At 51.1% G+C, this 18,879-nt stretch overlaps 1 protein-coding gene and 1 pseudogene across 3 annotated transcripts in view; one reads left to right on the top strand and one right to left on the bottom strand.

The window, feature by feature from the left end:
- The window catches only part of LOC149363853 (cyclin N-terminal domain-containing protein 1-like), a 437,455-nt gene that overhangs the window by 64,053 nt on the left and 354,523 nt on the right, over positions 1 to 18,879 (bottom strand). The window contains exon 4 of one of the 3 annotated variants that reach the window (XM_089573811.1): positions 10,355 to 11,094. The exons of the other annotated variants lie outside the window; for them this stretch is intronic. Coding sequence (XP_089429937.1) covers positions 10,474 to 11,094 — 621 coding nt within the window. The 3' untranslated portion in view covers positions 10,355 to 10,473. Of the gene's footprint in view, positions 1 to 10,354; positions 11,095 to 18,879 lie in introns of those variants that run through there. 3 annotated transcript variants of the gene reach the window in all.
- Positions 2,544 to 6,852, top strand: LOC149363857 (uncharacterized; annotated as a pseudogene).

The raw sequence follows: 18,879 nt of genomic DNA on the forward strand, positions 1-18,879 counted from the left end.
AGCGCATGGCGCCCGCCGGAAATTGCCCATCCCTGGCCCAGAACGCGTTTACATGCATGCACCCTGCGCAGTGGGTCGGGATGAGTCAACCCACTACGAGTAGGCGGCTGGACTCGACCCGATAAGCAAATTTCAGCAGACCCTCTTCAGACCCTTTCAGCAGACCCTCTTTTGTCGGGCTTATGTAAACGCCCGGAATCTCGGATTGCGTCTACAGCGCCGATAGGGCGGTACATTAGGACAACGCAAAACTACTTGGCGCCGATATATCTCAGGCCCAACTCAGCCGCTGACCGCACAAGGTTCAAAAGTATCTTGACGACTGAAGTAATAAGAGTGAATTCGACAATAATATTGCAATGAGATCGAATGAAATGGCTCGCATTGCATATCGCTGAGGTCATACGAATAAGCTTTCTTTTAGAGCACACTTCTTAGGTGCCCGTTGCTGGCTTGCGCGTAGTCATCGTAACCGTTAAAATGAATCAACGACTACCCCTACTTAGCGGAATCAACAACAACCACTGCTTAGAGGACTCCTGGTGGCCGATACATCGTGCGAAGACTGCCATGGTTACCTATAAAACATAAATGGTTATTTTAAAGCGCGTGCAGTTCAAGTCACACAACTAATACCAACCCAATCTGCATAATTATCGTCCATATTCAAAAGTACACCCTTTTATTATAGAAATCCCTCGTAGGTGCACAGATGAGAGAGCCGCTCGAACCCTATTTCAGCATTTTTTTTTTGTATGAGCGATTACTACAAAGTCCAAGGAATAACTGGGCAAGCATGCGGGCAAGAAGGCGACATGTTCGTCGTTGTCTGGGTTATGCTTCGAAATTCAGCGAGATACGAGATAATACGAGATAGTAAAAAAGAAAATGAAACAGAAATTGAAGGCGTCCTATCTTCGGCAACGTAAACGCAACGCCCAAGGTAAAACCTTATTCGCGGAAAAATCTAGAACGCTTCTCTGAAAGCTAATGCATTCGAAAACGACAAATGAGGAATTGTACTCCAAAATCACAGCTTTATTAAGATTGTTATACAGCTTAGGCGAGTTGCAGTGCTAAGTGCAACTCCACCGCGTCTCCAAGAGATAAAATCTCGCGCATTTGTCTCATTCTTCTTCCCCAAGCAAAGCCAGCGTGGCACGCGTCAAGGCGTCTAGCTGCGCTCGCACACGCAGTGGTACAACACACAAAACACGTACAGGAAGGACAGCAGAAGTATGACGAGTCCGACGGCTGCCAAGGCAACGCAGTGGTCCCCAGCGTGCGAATGCACCGGCGTCAGCGCAACGGTCAGGAAGAAGAAAATCATGACACACGCTCCCGCCGTCCAGAGGAGCGCCAGTTCTATGGTGGACCACGCGACGGTCCGGACGTGGCGTTGGCCGGACGACGATTCGGACGATAACAGCAGCGGCGTGCTCTCGTCCGCGCGTTCGTACAGCACCGGAGAGTACCCACAGATGTGGCTGTCGTAGCTCTCAGTGCTGCCGATCTTGCCCCTGCCGTGCAACAGCGATGAAACGGCGCTTCGAGCGGCGTAACTTGTGCCCTGGAGAGGTCGGCCTCCCTTGGTCTTGAGCTCTACTTTTGCGACCGGTGGCGGAACAATGAAGGACGTCGCAGGGTAGGGATCCTTGAGAATGGCAGCCATTCTGTCGAAGCGCTGAAGAAGTCTGAACACTTGACGAGAAAAGGATCGAGGCTTGGTTGAAACTTGGAACGATGCGTCGAGCAGTGGTGCCAATGCGGTGATGCGTGAGCCTCGGTGGCGTTCCTTGCAAGTACTGCAGCCACGGGGGCAAGCAGAAGCGAAATCTTTCGAAGATAAGACAAAAGCTTCTGTGTCACGTGCCCTGACAAGCAGGCCCACGATTAGGAAAGCGAGGGCGTGTGGCATGGATAGGACCGGACTCCTCGCCTGTGAAAAGCGGGCTCCGCCACGTGCGAGGTTCGACGTGTGCGCACTAGCACCTTCCTCTAGAAGGCCTTTAGGAGACGGGGGTCCGAAAGACCCTTTTCACTATCATATTTTGGCAGGCGGCTCCTGCATTGCAACCCTGTAACCCCCAACCACCATACTATTGTGAGGTTCGAAAGTAAAAGCTCCAAATGAAGGATGATCGCGGCCCCAAAGACACTACATAAAGGGAGGTGGGGAGGGGGAACGCACCCCCGCTTTTCTAATAGGTGTGTCGAGGGGCACTGACAAAAGTCCCCAACCCCACGTCATGGGGGGGGGGGGGCGGTGGGGGGGGGAATTTGACACATTTAGCATACCGTGTACCATGTTACCGTTACCGGAGTACCGGGAGCCCGCCCACCGCCGGTGAGCACGCGCTGATTGGTCCTGATGCTGCAAGCGCGCACAGCTGCCGGATACCTAGACACCTTTAGCATACCATGTTCCCGTTACCGGTGTCTATTATACACCTTTACCATACCGTGTTCCCGTTACCGGTACCGGAGTACCGGCAACCGGCGCGCAGCCAATGCGCATGCGCAAATCTCCTTGACGGCACCAGATGGCGTTGTACCGGGAAAACGCAGTCACAGCCTTATTTGGCAATGTGCAATCAGAACGGGTCTGTGTACGCAAAGGGCTTCGGCAGGGATGTCCATTGTCTCCCCTCCTTTACCTGCTGTATGTGTGCGGACTGGTAAAGGCACTTCTGCGGGCAAACCTGGGATTCGGCCTTAAGTACAGCACCAGAAGAATTGACAACTCCAGCCGACTCCCGGGTCTTGCCTTTGCTGATGGCATAGTAATTATGAGAGAAACACCATAGGATGTACAGAAAATGCTAGACCTTTGTGCCGCGGAGCTGCGAAGCCTTGGTCTCAAGTTCAACTAACGAAAATCCGTGGTTGTTCAGCTGGCGGGCGAGGCAATTGATCAGCTGTCGCTTACGTTGAATGAAGAGCCCCTGACAGTCGACACATCGTACAAATACCCGGGAGTAAATTTGTGCGCTGAGACTGACATGTTCACGCTGCACGAGGCCAAGGTCCGTCAGTCTGCACTCCGAGCACAATGCATCCTCAGACGTCGGTGCCTGTGGGGCTGCCACCAGTACACTATGGTCCGCAACCTCTGGAAGCTCGCGCACGTACCAGGACTCACGTTCTCCAATGCGGTGGTCTGCCTCCCATCAGCCACAAGGAATTGGCTAGAGCGCAGACATACAGAGGTCGGCCGCACTGCAGTCGATTGTCATGGACGGGTGGCCAATGCCGCCATCCAAGGCGACCTTCGATGGTCTAGTTTTGAGGCAAGGGAGGCATGCAGCAAGCTGGAGTACCGCGGTCGACTCCAGTTCATGAGCCGCGACCGATGGGCAAGGCGTGTCTTAGAATACATCGCTGCGACATGCCTACGCACTACATGGGTTAAGCGCCTCCACTGGATAGAAGGCAAGTATGACCTTTTCCAGACAGCCATAAATGCCGAATCAGCAACGGCGTGGAAACAGGAGACAAGGAGACGGGTCCAAGAACTGGTGAATAAGCAGTGGCTGCAAGCGCTCGCCGAAAAACCGACGCTGGCTGTGTACCGCGAGTGCAAGAACAGCATCGGACCCAAAAAGATATTTGACAACGGCCTAGGGAGCACATTGCTGTTTGAGGCCCGGGCCGGAGCGCTGCGAACACTGGTGTACCGCCGTCGCTTCGATACAACACCAGAAGCACAGGCAGCACTCAAGGGCGTCCGCAGAATTTTTTGCAGGGGGGGGCCCCATTGGTTGTTGGCGCCGGAGGGGGGGGGGGGCATGTTCGTAGCAAAAAGGCACTATTTGCGGTATGAATTTATTTATTTATATATAAATAAAAAATAAGTGAAATACACACATGAAATAAAAATTACAAACAGCAAATTAAAGTGTGGCTAGGAGAGATACATTGCAGTTTATCAACGAAGAAACAATTAAAATTAATAAAAAATCCAAAAATATACTGTCACTTCGTGGAGAAGAGTGCTCAGTATTGCTGCATACGGGTTCTCGACTCACCCGGATTGATGACCAGCACACAGCACAATATGGTCACAAACACGCAACTACAGTCACTCAGTCAGTCTTCCTTGAACAGCAACTGTAGACTCCACGGATTTTTCTGGGCGAATTGCGTGATTACACGGGTGATAAATTCATTTCTGTGCTTCATTACACGCTCTCGGTGTACACTCGTCACACACATTGATTGGAAAAACGGTTGAACGCGTACGTTGAAAACAAAAGATGTCTATACATACAACGAAAACTTATTTACAAGATAAATGCACGCTCGCAGCTTCATACACCTCGCTCCATCTTGCTCGCGCATCCGCACAGTCGAGCAACCGCACGCACACTGCTCGCCGCTCGTAGTTTTCTCGTCCACTGTCTTGGTTGTTCTCAGCTTCGTTGACAAACGGCCACTAAAAACACCGAAGCACAAATACAGAGGTGCGCACACGTGCAAGGGCTTACTTCCGTGCGACTTCCAAGGGGAAGGGACACTCGCCACTCCGGTAGGAAAATTTGTTTTGTGTGTTTTTATGGGGTTCAGAGCCCCAAAACGACTCAGGTTATGAGGAACGGAGTAGTACAGAGCTCCGGATAATGTCGACCACCTGGGTCTCTTTACCGGGCACTGACCTCGCACAGTACACGGGCGCTGTTGTCATTTGAGGCCCAGCCAGAGGTGACAGGCGAGCCAGGCAGGCGCCATCGGGCTGCGTTGACCAAAGGCGCTGGTTTTCGGAGAAGACGCAAGGGACGCTGGTATGGGGGCGCCTCTGGAGACTGCGTCGCCGTGAACAAAAGATGCTAATCTCCTTTGCCGAAGATTCTGATAGCGGCGCTTCTACCGCACTGCGCTCTCCCGTGGATCGGAGGCACAGCGAGCGGCGGCGGCGCCAACTGATCGCCCGCTTGCCCATGAGCAGCCCGACAAAGCGGGGGTGGCCACGGCTGATTTGTCTTTCCCTCCTGAAGAATTCATCGGTGGCCGGCATAACGAAGGCGAAAACAATATGCACTGTGCACTGTCTGCCTCCGTGTCGCTATCTGTCTAGAGATCAAAGAAACAGGCACCCATTTCAAGACGGCTTGAAACACATGCTCGCCGGTGCCGCTGTATGTCTGCAACAGGTCGGCCTTCAACAGAGCTAACGATGGCGTGGTTTGAAAACGGCATAAAGAGGCGTGCCCGGACGCGGCATTTCGCAGATGTGACCCAAAGCGTGGAAGCGGGGCTGCTTTTACCCTTTTGGCTGAGCCCACCACGGCCCCTGGCGTGCGGCCATCACTCACGGTTCGAGGGAGTGATTTTCCAGGGGGGTGCAGCCGCCCCCCCTTGCCCCCCCCTCCGGACGCCCATGGCAGCACTATGCCGAGCGTGTGGCGACGCGGAAGAGATCATCGAGCACCTGGTCACGGCGACCTGGTGATGTCGTGCCAGAGACTCCATCCGACGCCGACAGAGGGCACCACATTCCCTCAGGCACATTCCCTCAGGCCGAATACAAATACCTCGGGATATGGCTAAACGAAGGGCAGATATACACGGAAAAGCATGAACAGGCTCTTAGGGCAAAAGGACGAAGAGACGCCGGGATAATGAAACATAGGGCATTATGGGGGTACAACAAATATGAAGTACTAAGAGGTATTTGGAAAGGAATAATGGTGCCGGGACTTACTTTCGGCAATGCGGTTCTGTGCTTAAGGGCAGAAGTTCAGTCGAGATTAGACGTAAATCAGAGAGCTGTTGGAAGATTAGCACTAGGTGCCCACGGCAAAACCACAAACGAGGCAGTACAAGGGGACAAGGGGATATGGGCTGGGCATCGTTCGAAGCACGGGAAGCTAAAAGTAAAATACTATATGAAGAACGCCTGAGGAAATTGGACGATAACAGATGGGCAGCTAAGGTATTTAAATATCTATACAGAAAGAACGTTGACTCACAGTGGCGGAAAAGAACTAGAAAACTAACCAGTAAGTATGCCGGTCATGAGGACGGAGAAAGAAAGAGCATTAAACGACAGGTTAAAAACGCGGAAATTAAAAATTGGATGAATTCAATGGAAAAGAAACATAGTGTAGAACTATATCGATTCTGGAAAAGGCAGATCAGGAAAGAATTTTTCTATGATAACTCAAGAGGCAGTGCCCTACTTTTTGAAGCTAGATCAGGGTGTCTTAGAACGCGCAGCTACATAACGAAATTTAACGAAGAAGATGAGACATGTGCAGTGTGTGGTAGATCTGTGGAAACAATTTAACACCTCATAATCAAATGTGATGGTATCCATCCGGATGTCGATGCAGGCACAGTCACTCTTCCCGAGGCCCTAGGGTTTAGAGATAACAATGGTCATGTAAATAAATCTGCAGTGGAAGTCAGCAAAAAGCGATTGGAGGATTGGTGGCTGAAAAGCAGAGATGTGACATAAGGTTAGAAGTGTAGGAAACCGTAGGTAAAGAAGATGGCGGATATTAATGAAAATTGACAACACAGTTAAGAAAAATAAAGAAATAAAAGCTGAGCATGGTGGCAATTGCCACCACCCCGTTTCAAAGGGGGCGCTCCTATCCATCCATCCATCCATCGCTCGGCTTTCACGGTCCTGCAGTGGACGACGAAGGAGACAACTCCAAGCACAAGAGCGAGGGTGTGCTGCGAACCAAGCGTCGACTGACTCTTTGATGGCGCACTGTGTCTAACCGCGCGAAACCGCTGAGTCGGATGTGAACGCGGTCGATGAGCGAACTCCTTGCTTTACACTTTGCGTTTTTTGAAGCGAAAAGCTTCACTAGGCTCGTCAACAACGCGCTTCGCGTGGGCCACCCCTGGGCGCCGCCGCGGCGCGCCCTTCCTCTTCCTCGCCACCCCTCCTTTCTACTCCTCGCCACCGGTTTACCCCTTGCCGCTGCTGCGCGGTCTCCGCCGCAGTCCCAAAAGAAGGTTCTTTCGCAAGGCGTTGCGAGGACGCACGCGTGAGCGGCTGCGGCGGCCGCAGAAGAGGCGCGGACATTCGCCACGGAAGGAAGAAAAGAAGACCCAGACGTGGTAGCGAGCGAGTTGGCTCAAAAGCAGCGAGCATATGAAAAGTGCAAGGCTAGACAAGCGGCTGAAACACCAGAAGCACGAGAGGCACGCCTTGCTAAACGCCGGCAAAAGGACGCTGAATTGCGGCGCTTGGCTGCGTCAACTGCGTCACGTCTCCCACTGAGCCCACTACACAAAGGGGGGCAACTATAGACCTTGTCTATCAGAGACAGGGTGTGCGTTAAGCGCAGCTGCTTGCTACTACTCTGATCACCGGGCCATCTTTATGGTTATACAGAAAGTGCAAGACATTGTGTCCATTGAAGAAGAACAAATAAAGAGATTTTATTTATTTTTTTTTGCTTTGGGGCTAGTTGGTTCATGATTGAAGTTCAGAATGGCGCAAAAGACACAACACAGGAAAAATAGGGGATGACACATAGTAGGATGACACGTAGTAGGCGCTCTTTGTGTCATCCCCTATTTTTCCTGTGTTGTGTCTTTTGCGCCATTCTGAACTTCAAAGAGATTTTAATAGCCTTGTATAACGATTGTACAAGCTTTGTATACCTAAGACAACACGTTTTGGAAAAGCTAGAAAGCTACACCCAAATTGTAACCCTATGTATGAAACCTTAAGCTAAACAACGAGCATCGCCACGAAGCTTTTCGCTTCGAGATATCCAGGCTTAACACTTTAGCTAAGCGTCAGCCCAACTTTTTTTTCTTTCCTTGTGCGCTTTCATCTCGTTTTTTTGTTTTTTTTTTGGTCTGGGTGCTCAATTTAGTGGTGCTCGCCCGTTACAAAGGTAAGGCCTCAGTATCTATCTATCTATCGGCGCGCGTGCCTGCAGCATCGGGACCAATCAGCGCGTGCTCATCGGTGGTAGGCAGGCTTCCGGTACTCCGGTAACGGTAACACGGCATAAGGTACGCTAAAGGTGTCTATTATCTGATTTGCGAGATAATAGGATTGTCCAGCTGGTGTGGCCACTACACGATGCGACCGCTCTCCGCGCAATTGACGTTACATAAATAAGAAGTAGGTTGACGACCATTTCCTTCAACCGTTACCAAAAACAAAAAAAAAAACACGCTCGCCGCCAGAGGCTAGCCTTTTTAGGAAAACCAAAGACAAGTGAAATGCTTGCATGCGTTCGCGCAGAAAAATGTTTCGAAGGCTGGTAATACCGTTTGTTGCTTCTCAACAGGGCAACAAAACTACCAGTGCGATCTCGTCGGTCAACGACCTTGGCCGGGCCTGCTGCTCTCAGTTATCTATACTGTTATGCGCCTAATCAAAAATGCAAAACCAAAAGATAGAAGGACGGATGTATCTCAACGTCGAAAGCACTTTTTCATCAGTGGCATGCTAAGCGCACCAATAAGTGTATGCATAGCCTCATCAGCAAAATATCAGTGTGAATTTATTCATTATGTTAACATGCCATAGCTCGTGACAAGGCTAAGCATTCGTGGCCATTGATAAGGTTTACTTCCAATAAACTATAAATAAACCTAGGAACCAACGCTAGCAAACGGGAAATGATGGCGCCCTGCGTTTCGAATATCATCCTTTTCGTGGCAACGCTGGTGACTTAAAGCAATAGAGACAGCGAATTTTAGTGGTGTGTTCTTTCTTTGAAATAATGAGCAGCAGGTTAGGAAACATTATGTATAATTGAACTTTTTCTCTCGTGTTGTTTCGACTTGAACAGGTGCCTGTGACGTAAAAGGCGAGTTGAGGGCACTTGAGGCATTGTGACGTTCCGAGCGGGCGCTACGAGGGCCCATATCTTCGGCGGAATCTTCCCTGTGCTGAACCCCGGAGGCACCCCGGCAAAGGACGCAGCTCGTTCCGTCCTACTCCCTTGTCTCCCCTTAAACGGTCCGCGTTCGACGGCGCCGCGTTGACGGAGCCCCCAGCGGCGGCAAAGCCACTGAAGGGGTACAATGGTACAAAGACGCCGGCGGGAGGGAAAGCCAGCCCAATTAGGCTGCCTGACCGTACAAGGACACAGGAGAGGCTGACAACCCGACAAGAGAAGAAAGCTGCCGGCGGGAGACAAACGACATCCCAACGAGGGAGGTCGGGGGTGCCGCAGGCGCCGCCGTGGAAAGGAGGAAGAAGGAAACAATCCAGCCTGGAAGACAGGAGATCGGGCGTGGCCGGCGGAGCACATGCGGACGAGAAGGACGCTGAGGACGACATCGTTCACGAAAAGGGTCCTTCAGCGCCGTAGCCCGACGGCGCGCAGCTTCTGCCAGCCACCGACGGAGCGCAACTCCGGAGCCCCTCCATCGCCCCCATGAAGGCGTCGCCACGTAAGCTCGGACGCCCCAGCCTCTGATGTACAATGTATAATTATTGATTACATCATTTTGTTTAAACTGAGCTATACGGTGTCTTCTTGCCTCTCCGTCCCGTGTGGACCTGCGCATTATGTGGGGTCGTCACAGCATACAAGAACAGCAGTATGGTAACTGTTTTCTTGATGTTGACATCAACGCTTACGCATGCTCGCCACAGAGATGGAAAAAAAAAGAAATGAAGAAGCGATTACACATCTTATATTGAAGTTTTTCCATGCTTCACGTGGTCCCAGCTCGTCTTCTACGTCACAGCCACCATTCAACAGCTGAAACAAGCAACATGAGAAAAAAAAATCAGGCGCAGGCGAATTCCACGTTGTGAGTCATGTGTAATGACACCATTGCGAAGGAAAAAAAAACACCCAAAGATTTGGTGTCTTCGCTCCTTTTAAGGTAAATAGCCACGCCGAAAGATGCCCATGTGGTCAATTTAGAATAATAAATACACCGTTTCCTGCTGCTTGATACCGGTTATTACATCGCGTTTCCGCAGATATATCAATCGCATAGCGCAACTACAGTCTCAGCTCAACTGAGCACTTGCGGCATTAGGTTGTTCCGCTTTCGAAAGGAGACAGCCCTCGACCAAAACTCGCCGTAGAAAAAGATAAAAGCGACAAAACCAAGGCAAGGAAAATCGGCAGGCTGAATAAAAAGTGGCAACACGCGTGCTTGGCGATAGCGTGAAATGTCTTCCAACAATCAAGAAGCGTGTTCCGTACACTATTACTACAGTGTACTATTACGAACATTGTACAGCCTTGTAAATCAAGCGCAGCACCATTTACTCGCAAACGAAAACGATATGACTAAAAGATGGCTTTATTACTCGCAAGGTTACAATCGCACTTCATTGCCCGTGGTACTCGATTCACTGGTGCGAATCTTTCGAGAACAAATGCGATTGCCACTCGAGCCCTCCCAGTTATAAACACAGCTCTCTTTTGTTTCTTTCATTCACACCTTTCCGGGTGCCGTCAAAGAGTGCTGTCACATGCTCACGTCCCGCCAACACTTTTCACGACGCACGTGCACGATGACCACCACCTACGCCGTCAACGTCGCCCCGTTCCTGACAATCTTGTACGTGCCGATGACCGCGGCGAATATGATCGTAAGGGCAGAGGCCAGGATCAACAGCATGCCGTGACGCCTGGCTTGGTACTCGGCTCCCCTTGAGTACGCCAGGCCCGCGATGGCGAGGCCCGCGATGAACATCATGGTGGCCACGAACAGCGTTAGGCAGATACCCCGGATCATGCGCAGAGCCGGGCTCGCCGAACTCGTCGACGACCGGCGCCGCCGCACACGGCCGCGGGAGTGTCGCTGCGGGTTGCCGGAGGCAATGCACAGTCTGTCGTCCACGACCCTGAAGAATCCGTAGGGCACCGTCGGAGGCCCCGGGTACGGAGGCGGCGGGCTATCGTCGGACGTTGTCGTAGGAGCCGACGCGTCGTCGACGGGAGGACGGCCGCCATGCTTGATGTTTTCCTCGGACGAATCTTCGTGCAGACCGTCGATGAACAACGTGTCAGGGTACATGTTTCTCCTCCAAAAGGGGCGAAGGAATCCCACGAGGACGTCTTCGGTGGCTTCGATTATGGGAGCGGCACGGTTGTCAAGGCCTCGTCGTCGGGGGAATGACACGTGTTCCGCCAGCACCGTCCCCTTCGTGAAAAGCGGGTGTGGGGTGCGTCGTTCGAAGGGAGAAAGAAAAAAGTTGCGGGGGGGAAAAAGCAAAGAAAAAAGAAAGGGTAAACACAGCTTCGCGATCAGCCAATGAAGGGGTCTAGGCGGCGGTGAGGGCGGGAGGGCTAACAACACGGATGGAGGCAGCTGCAAAGTAATTTCCCGATCTGTCTCCGGAGCCAGCAGCAATCTGTTATGACCTTCACTTCGTTCTGTTCTACTGTCTCTGACGTGCTCTCTCAAACACGACCATACCAAATGCGTACAAAAAAAAGGGGGGGGGGGGAGGGGGGGGAGGGGGGGGGAGGATTGTAAAGGCTGCAAACGAGCCCAGTGGCTCTCCTGACACCATTTCTAGAAAGTTTTTTTTTTGTTGTTTCCGGCAACGTCTTATCGCAATCTTTGGACTGCAAAATAAATAAAAATGAACAACGTTGTTTACGATAGTTGTGAGCGAATTGTCTGATATTTCTGACGCTGTTAGTCATTCCAAATCAGCTACACCATGTGGTGGCGTTCTACGAGTGCTCTATCCACCCCGATACAAAGGGGATACAATATTTATCTGTTTTATCTATCTATGCAGCGTTATCGGCCATCACCACGATCTGTGGCGGGCAGCCGTTGAATGATACGCAAAAGGACTTGCAGATGCAAGTGGCAATCTGATGCAAGTGGCAATCTGATGCAAGTGGCAATCTGAACTGTGCCTCATCTGCTGTAGATATTTGTTACGCCAGGGGCAAGCGCTTGTCGTGTGTGGCCTTTCTTACGTGCGCTCGTCTTTTTCAGCTTTGGTGTGCGTTATGAATCTATACCAACATGCCCCATATTTTGCCTTCCTTAAGTGGGGAAAAAAAAGCACCCAAGGGTTATTATTTTTTTTTTTTTAGAAACCAAGCCGTGAAAGCTAATGTCACAGCACCCTCCCCCTCACCCATTCTCTCTAGTGGGCCTTTTGCCAATATCGTGGCTCTTTAGCGGTCCCCAGTCACAACTGCAGATTTCCGCGCGAAAAAGAAATCGAGAGAGAGTCCACCCGTTACAATTCTGTACAATAACCGCTTGGGATTATTTTAGGGCAAAGGAGCACTACTGGCTTCGTCTAGGCCGATCAGGTGAGCGTGAATCCGCGGACACGCCTCAGTCCCCCACCCCCTGACTCAAGGACGCTTGGAAGCCACAGTGTGTGTGTGCTTGCTTGATGGTGGTGTGTGGAAGAATAGGAGCGCATCGAACTCGTCAGCCATGTGCCTGGCGGCGGTCGACCACTAAAAACACCTTGTTCTCTCGGGCATTAGCGGGACGTAGTCTACGTTATCGTTTTCTGCTCACATGCCCCCAGGATGGAGGGTCTGAGGCTGTGAATCTCGCAGCTCCAAGTATGTTCGGGCGGAGAAATTAGCATGATTTCATTGGGGCCCTCAGTGCCGAAACGATCCATCTTTTGTTTCGCGGTTTCTCGATGCAGGTTAAAGCTGATTCAAGGAGACAGTGGTGTTCTTTGGTGAAAGGGGTAAACGTTGTCCTGCTGTACGGGTCGGTATGGGTAGCACTGCTCAGAATTTAGTAAAGAACGCAGGATGTTCTTCACGGTAGGGGAGAGACCCAAACAAGTTGGCAGCAACATGTTTTGGTGCAGTCGTTCGCAGATACATTTCTTGCGACGCGGTATCATGTAGCAGATCTACACCGATACGTGACGTTTAAATCCGGATTCTTGCTTCGCCGGAGAAATTCAAGCCATGCCGCGCGTTCCACTCAGACAGCTGAGACAACTCTGAGGTGTCGAAAGGCTGAGCCCCGACCGCCTCCAAGAGTCTCGAATTTATCTCAGACATGGGATCATGCCGAAGCTTAGGAGAGACGGAGGCAAGGTGAAGAAGTTAACAAAAGCAGTTTATTAAGGCGAAAGCCTTTAATGCCTCATTCTGTCGTTAGCAGACGCGTCGGCAGATTCGTCCGCCTTTCGGCGTCACTGCTTAAAAGGCTCAAGGTTCTATCATGAATAAAGGCGCATCTAGTGAATGCATGGGCTTCATAAATAAAATAAAAGGAGTAAAGTCAGGAAAAGGAAAATGAAAAATAAGAAATAAGGAAAAATAAAAACAAAATGAAAATAAGATGTGAAAATAAAAAAGTAAATAAAAACAGAGAGTGGCCAGGAAACGCTTTCGCCTTGCAGCACTTTAGAGAGCCAAAGTGCCCCCTGACTTTTTTCCTGCTTTTCAGCTCGTGCCGGATTCATCACAGGGGCCTTCCTCACGTGGGTGCCGACGGCTTAGCGGCAACTTGCTCGAGAGAGAACGATCGTCGTCAGCCGGGGATTTCTTCTCTCCTCCCGTCACAGCGTCCTCCAAGACTCCCATTCTTTCCCTGCGGAGGCGGCCGCATACCTGGGTCGTCGCTCTCCCGTGCCCTTGAAACGGCTACAGCTCATCAAAGGGTAGCCGCAGCTTGTTTCGTCGGAAGTGACCCCCCACTGGGGACGCCGATTACTTTCGTTAATCTGGCGGGGTGCTTTGATGGCTCTTCGCCGGCGACGGCCTGTGGACAAGTGCCCCTGGAAACGGACAGCGGCCGAGGCTGCCACAGCGAGCCATGTGATCCGCGGGTCACTGAACTCGGACGCTGTACGGGAGCCCGAAGGCCAAGGCTGAACAGAACCGCGCGGCCTGTCTCCCATCAACTACCATATGGGTCGTCACACAGTTCTGTTCAAGCATTCATACTTCTGGGACGCACACGCGTCTTGTGCTGGATACGCAGTTAATCTGTTTTGTTTATTTAAGGAGAAGCATCCTGTCTCCTTCATGGAAATTTCCGCACAGCCACTGAACAAGGTTGTAAAATATTTTCCATTCTTAAATATAAAGGGACCGACCACTGACCGAAAAATGTCAGGAGGTTAAGGCTGAAATTAAAAGATCGAGTCATATTTTAAGAGGTGAACACTGCAATATCAAAGAAACGAGAATTTATCATTTTAATTTAACACTGAAAATCCATAAAAAGTCATCTCGCGGTGAAACCCACCATTGTCAGTGTAGCCCACCACGTGACGTTATATCGGTAAAATATTCTGTTTAATTTAACTGCACAGTGTCTTTTTTTCTTTTAAGAGTGTTCGTATAATAGTTTACATTCTCAGGACGGCCACAAAAGTTTGCTTAAAATTTGAATGAAAAGATGACACCTCGTGCGGTCTTGGATCTTGAAATGAATTCTTGAGGCATGCGCTTTGTTTCTTGGTGGAGTCGTGGCCGCCCAGGAGGCATCTTTATATCGTGGACGATGCGAAATCTGCGCTTATGTCAGGGTGATAGAGTAAGCTCGCAAGCTGGCGCGGCAACCTCGATCCCAACCAAAGTAGCACACTCATTTCTGTACCGTGCGCTGCGTTGTCAAAAGCCGGCACGAAAAAAAAAAGAGACACGACAATGACGAAACGCGGACTTTCAAGTGTTAGCTACCAGGTACTCTCGTGTCGAATTTTTTCAACACGGCGCAAAAGTGAACTACCTTTGTGACAAGCGACCGTTGTGACAATCTACGACCACCTTTGTGTACAAAAACGACAGCTAGGATATGGTAACAAGGCTTCCAAAGTCCGGTCATATGTATGCGTTGTGTTTAGAGGATTAACACACAAGACAGAATCGGCGTCTATTCTCCGAGGGTTACCCGGTGTGCTTATGCACCGCACACGCTGTAGCGAGTGGCCAGATCACCGATCTCTTCCGCGTGAGTGCGCCTGAACTACCTGCGGCTCTCCGATTTCACGGAAGCGCTGCTGTCATTGACCACGATCAGAGCTTCCATCCCAGAATCGAGGGGATCCAAACCCGCGACCATTTTTTGTCGCTGCATCCGTTTTTCTCGACCGGCTTGAGCAGCGCCAACATGCGCAGCTGCTCAATCGAAGTGGCGCTTGTTTACGTAGTTACGTGCGGCTATCGCGCACAGCAACTACCGGGCGAATCTACGATGCACGCGCATTCCAAGCGGCAGTGCGACACCCGAGGAAAACATGCTTGCGGAGAAGGAGTCTGCTACGTGCACCTAAAACATGGCTGGAACCGCAGCCCCCACTCTCTTTTCCCCAAAGCACTGTACTTTCAAACCTACCTGAAACACAGACAAACGTGGAATACATGACCATAGATGGTAATGCTGTCCATCTGATCCCGCAATTCTCCATCATGGGGCTCGTGATGTCATTCATTGGCAGCTGCGTGGCAGCCAGCCAGTAAGTAAAGCAAAGCCACTTCGCGAAGAAAAACGCTCGTTTATTTCCCAATCACAACACAACGCGCCTTAGCACAACACAAGAAGACGTAACTGCCTCGACGAAACTTCGACATTGGCGGAAACCTGCTTCAGATCCAAGAGATGGCCGCGGGCTGTCGTCGGTAGGAGAGAGCGGCCCAAATCTCCCAGAACACGGCCACAACCACGGCGCAGGCAGGCATCAACAACACGAGCCCGACCAGCTCGTACCGCGAGGCGCCTCCTTCTTTGTCGACCCGCGCTTCGTTGCGGGCTAACTCCGCGGCGAACTGCAGGAAGTCCAGGCGCAGTAAAAACACCGTCAAGACCAACGCCATGGCCACCACTGCATAGAGGAGGTGTCGTAAGGTCCACCAGTCAAGCTCTCCGCTTTTTCTGGTAACGCAGGGATGTCGTCGCGTCTCTCTGAACACGTGGACTCGGACTGCAGGCTGCAGGGATGCGGCTCGCTGACCACTCGAGCTCAGGCTGTGAAGGTCGCAGCCCCGAGGTTGTTCGGACGGTGGAGCCAGATTTTTGTGATAAGGGATGCATTTGCGGATGTAGTCAGCCATTTTCGTTTCGCTGTGCCTCGGAGGAGTCCAGAACGTGAAGACGGGCTTAGGTGCCGCACGGTTTCTGCCACGCGCTCCCGCACAGCACGGCAGTCAACGAGGAACGAAAAAATGAAAGAAACAGGACCACAGAAACCGCCCACGTGACAAGCGCTCCACTCCCCTTGAAAACGGTGGTGGTGAGGGTTACTCTGGGGTATTCTGGGGAGAGGATACTCGACGCGGGTTAGTTCTGGCCTGGTTAGTTGTGGGACCACCCTTGCCATCCAGGGGAAGGAGATGTGGTGGTGGTGGGGGGGGGGGGGGGGGGGTCGCCTTCAGTCAGAAGCACGGTGTTATAAGTGCTCAGAAGGCATCTCTGTCCCGTCTCCCCCGCACCCTTGACATTCGTCACGAAAAGACAGGCTGTGGTTGGTCGGCGAAAAAGAGACCATCGCAGATTTCGCGCTGGTGAAATGTCAGACATAAAAGGCCGGAAAAGATATGTTGTCCCCCCCTTCCCTGGAAACCAACACTTTAGTGAACCTAAAGCAATGGAGCAAACAAGGGAAGGGGATGAGGGGCTCGTTACAAATATGACAGAAGCCAACAGCCACAGAAACCAAGGGGCACAGGGGATTTTTTAAATTAATTTATTTATTTTGTGGTGTTGATCAATTTAGAATATTACTGAATATGTTATCGCTTAAAGAAAATTGATTAGAAAAGCAGAAGAAAAAACAACCACATGCCGCCGGTGGGATCCGAACCCACGACCTCCGAATATAAATAAATAAATTAAAAAAATCCCCTGTGCCCCTTGGTTTCTGTGGCTGTTGGCTAAAGCAATGGAGATTAGCCCGAACAGAAGATTCATCTTCGAGCTGACTACGGTGGTTATTTATTCCATTGCCACGATTGTCACCAACTGCTTCTAGTTCCGTTCCACTCGACCGTGAATAAATGTAGCCATAATATATCCCCACAGCCCCAGAAAACTTCTGACACCAACCAGAACAAGCAGTAGTAGTAGTGGTTTATTTAAAAATAAAAAAAGTGAAGCAAAAGAGTGTTGCCGGCCGCGGCAATTGCTATCTAATATCTTAAGCACCCGAGCTGCAGCCGGCGGAAACGAAAGGGAAAGGTGTGAGGACTCTGTGAGATTGCAGGTCTTATTTTCAACAAACACCAAAGTACAAACAATAAACGAGGCGGCTTTTAACGGAAAGGAAACCAATTACAATATGAACGAGAAGAAAGGAAAGGAACAAGAGAACAACGCAACAATACACGGGAAAAACACACGGGGGAACAGAACAAAGTGCTTATGATAAATGCAGGAAAAAGAGTCAAAGAGGAAAGTCACACTACTTGTCTTATTCGAGCAACGAGCGGAGAGGACTGGCTGGGTGTCGGGTAGTCAAGGAGTCTCTTGGCGTTCCAACGTCGATGCAAGGCTACCGCAGCGTCAGCGTTCGTGGGCTCCCGGCACGGTTTCCAGGTCTGGTATCCCGGAAAAGTCACGTAGGCGCCAGAAGCGGCCTATGTAGAGCAGCTGACGGATGGACGGAGAAGAGTAGCGCCTGAGCCTGGTGGTTGAGGCTCTCGACGATGGATGTCCAGGTCTGGTGGCCCGGACGTCTGCGGCTAAGGCCCAAGCCCGGAACTCGGGGAGCCAGCAGAACTCGTCCACGTCCGTCGCCCACCGCGCTCTTCTCTTCTCTGCCACGTAATCCTCTTCGACCTGCCCCGCGTTCCCCTCCGCACGCGCTCCTCGTGCTTTGTCTTCTCCTCACGAACGCCGCTGGGTGGCGCTATCTCCTTACAGAAGGCCCCCTCTTCGGAAGTTTTTTCCAAGGGAAAGAACTCGACTTCAGGAGAGCGACACCAGACGCGTTCGACGATCGCAACACAGAACACCGCACCACAGCGCGCACACTACACACCACACACAATACGACGGTCGTCAATGTTCGAAGCGTTCACAGACCTTCGCACACACAGCACAGAGAGCACATGGAAAGTCAACGTAAAGCGTCCATAGAGGGCGAAGAAACACGGAAAGCATAAAAAGTAAATAGCCGACACTCAAAAACAAACATGAACAAACAAAAACAATTCCAACAACAGATGTGGGCTACATTCTTCCGTATTCCATTGTTCACATCGAACCACTTCACCGTCGCGAGAACTTTTCCGGCTAGTACTTCCGTTTTCCTTTGTGAAACCGTTTTCTCCAAACCGACCTCGGTTTCCACCATGATTTTACATATTCCCGTCCTATGATGTTATTCACTCTGTTCTCCCTTGCCTTCGACACAGTCTGCTGACACATGTCACACGATCTGACATAACTCTTAATGTCAGCCTGTACACCGGGCCAGTAAAACTCACTGAGCACCCTAGCTATTGTTTGCCGTATTCCATGATGGCCGGATAATGCACTCTTATGCGCCAACTTAAGAACTTGCGTGCGTAAGCCCTTCGGTACCACCGCTTGCTCAACGACCTGGCCGGGACACACTTGGTACGACCGGAAAAGAACACCGTCATCTGTATCAAAGGAGTGGGCGGTCTGTCCCTTACCACGAAATATTTGCCCCAACTTCCTGCGACACACCTCTAAGGTCGGGTCTTCTTCCTGTTTCAGGCGAAACTCCGGCCGTGACAAGTGGAGTGTGTTCAGAGTGGGGCTTTTACTATTCACTGAAACCTTTGCTGTCATCGTGAGGGAAGGAACATCGACCGAACTCGTCAGGGCAAGGGAAACTGCCTGATCAGTTAGAACTGGCGGGTCAACCGGGAATGGAGGTTTAGCCCCGGGGACATTGCCTATTATAATGTCGTATAAGGGTGTAGACAAGCAGCGCGCGATGGCCTTACCCGAGAAGCATGGAGAAGAAATCACCACCTCCGCTTCCGGAACTTCTACACGGGTCCC

This window comes from Amblyomma mixtum, chromosome 2 (genome assembly GCF_055824585.1).
Source record: "Amblyomma mixtum isolate Tamu chromosome 2, ASM5582458v1, whole genome shotgun sequence".
In the NCBI taxonomy this organism is placed as follows: domain Eukaryota; kingdom Metazoa; phylum Arthropoda; class Arachnida; order Ixodida; family Ixodidae; genus Amblyomma; species Amblyomma mixtum.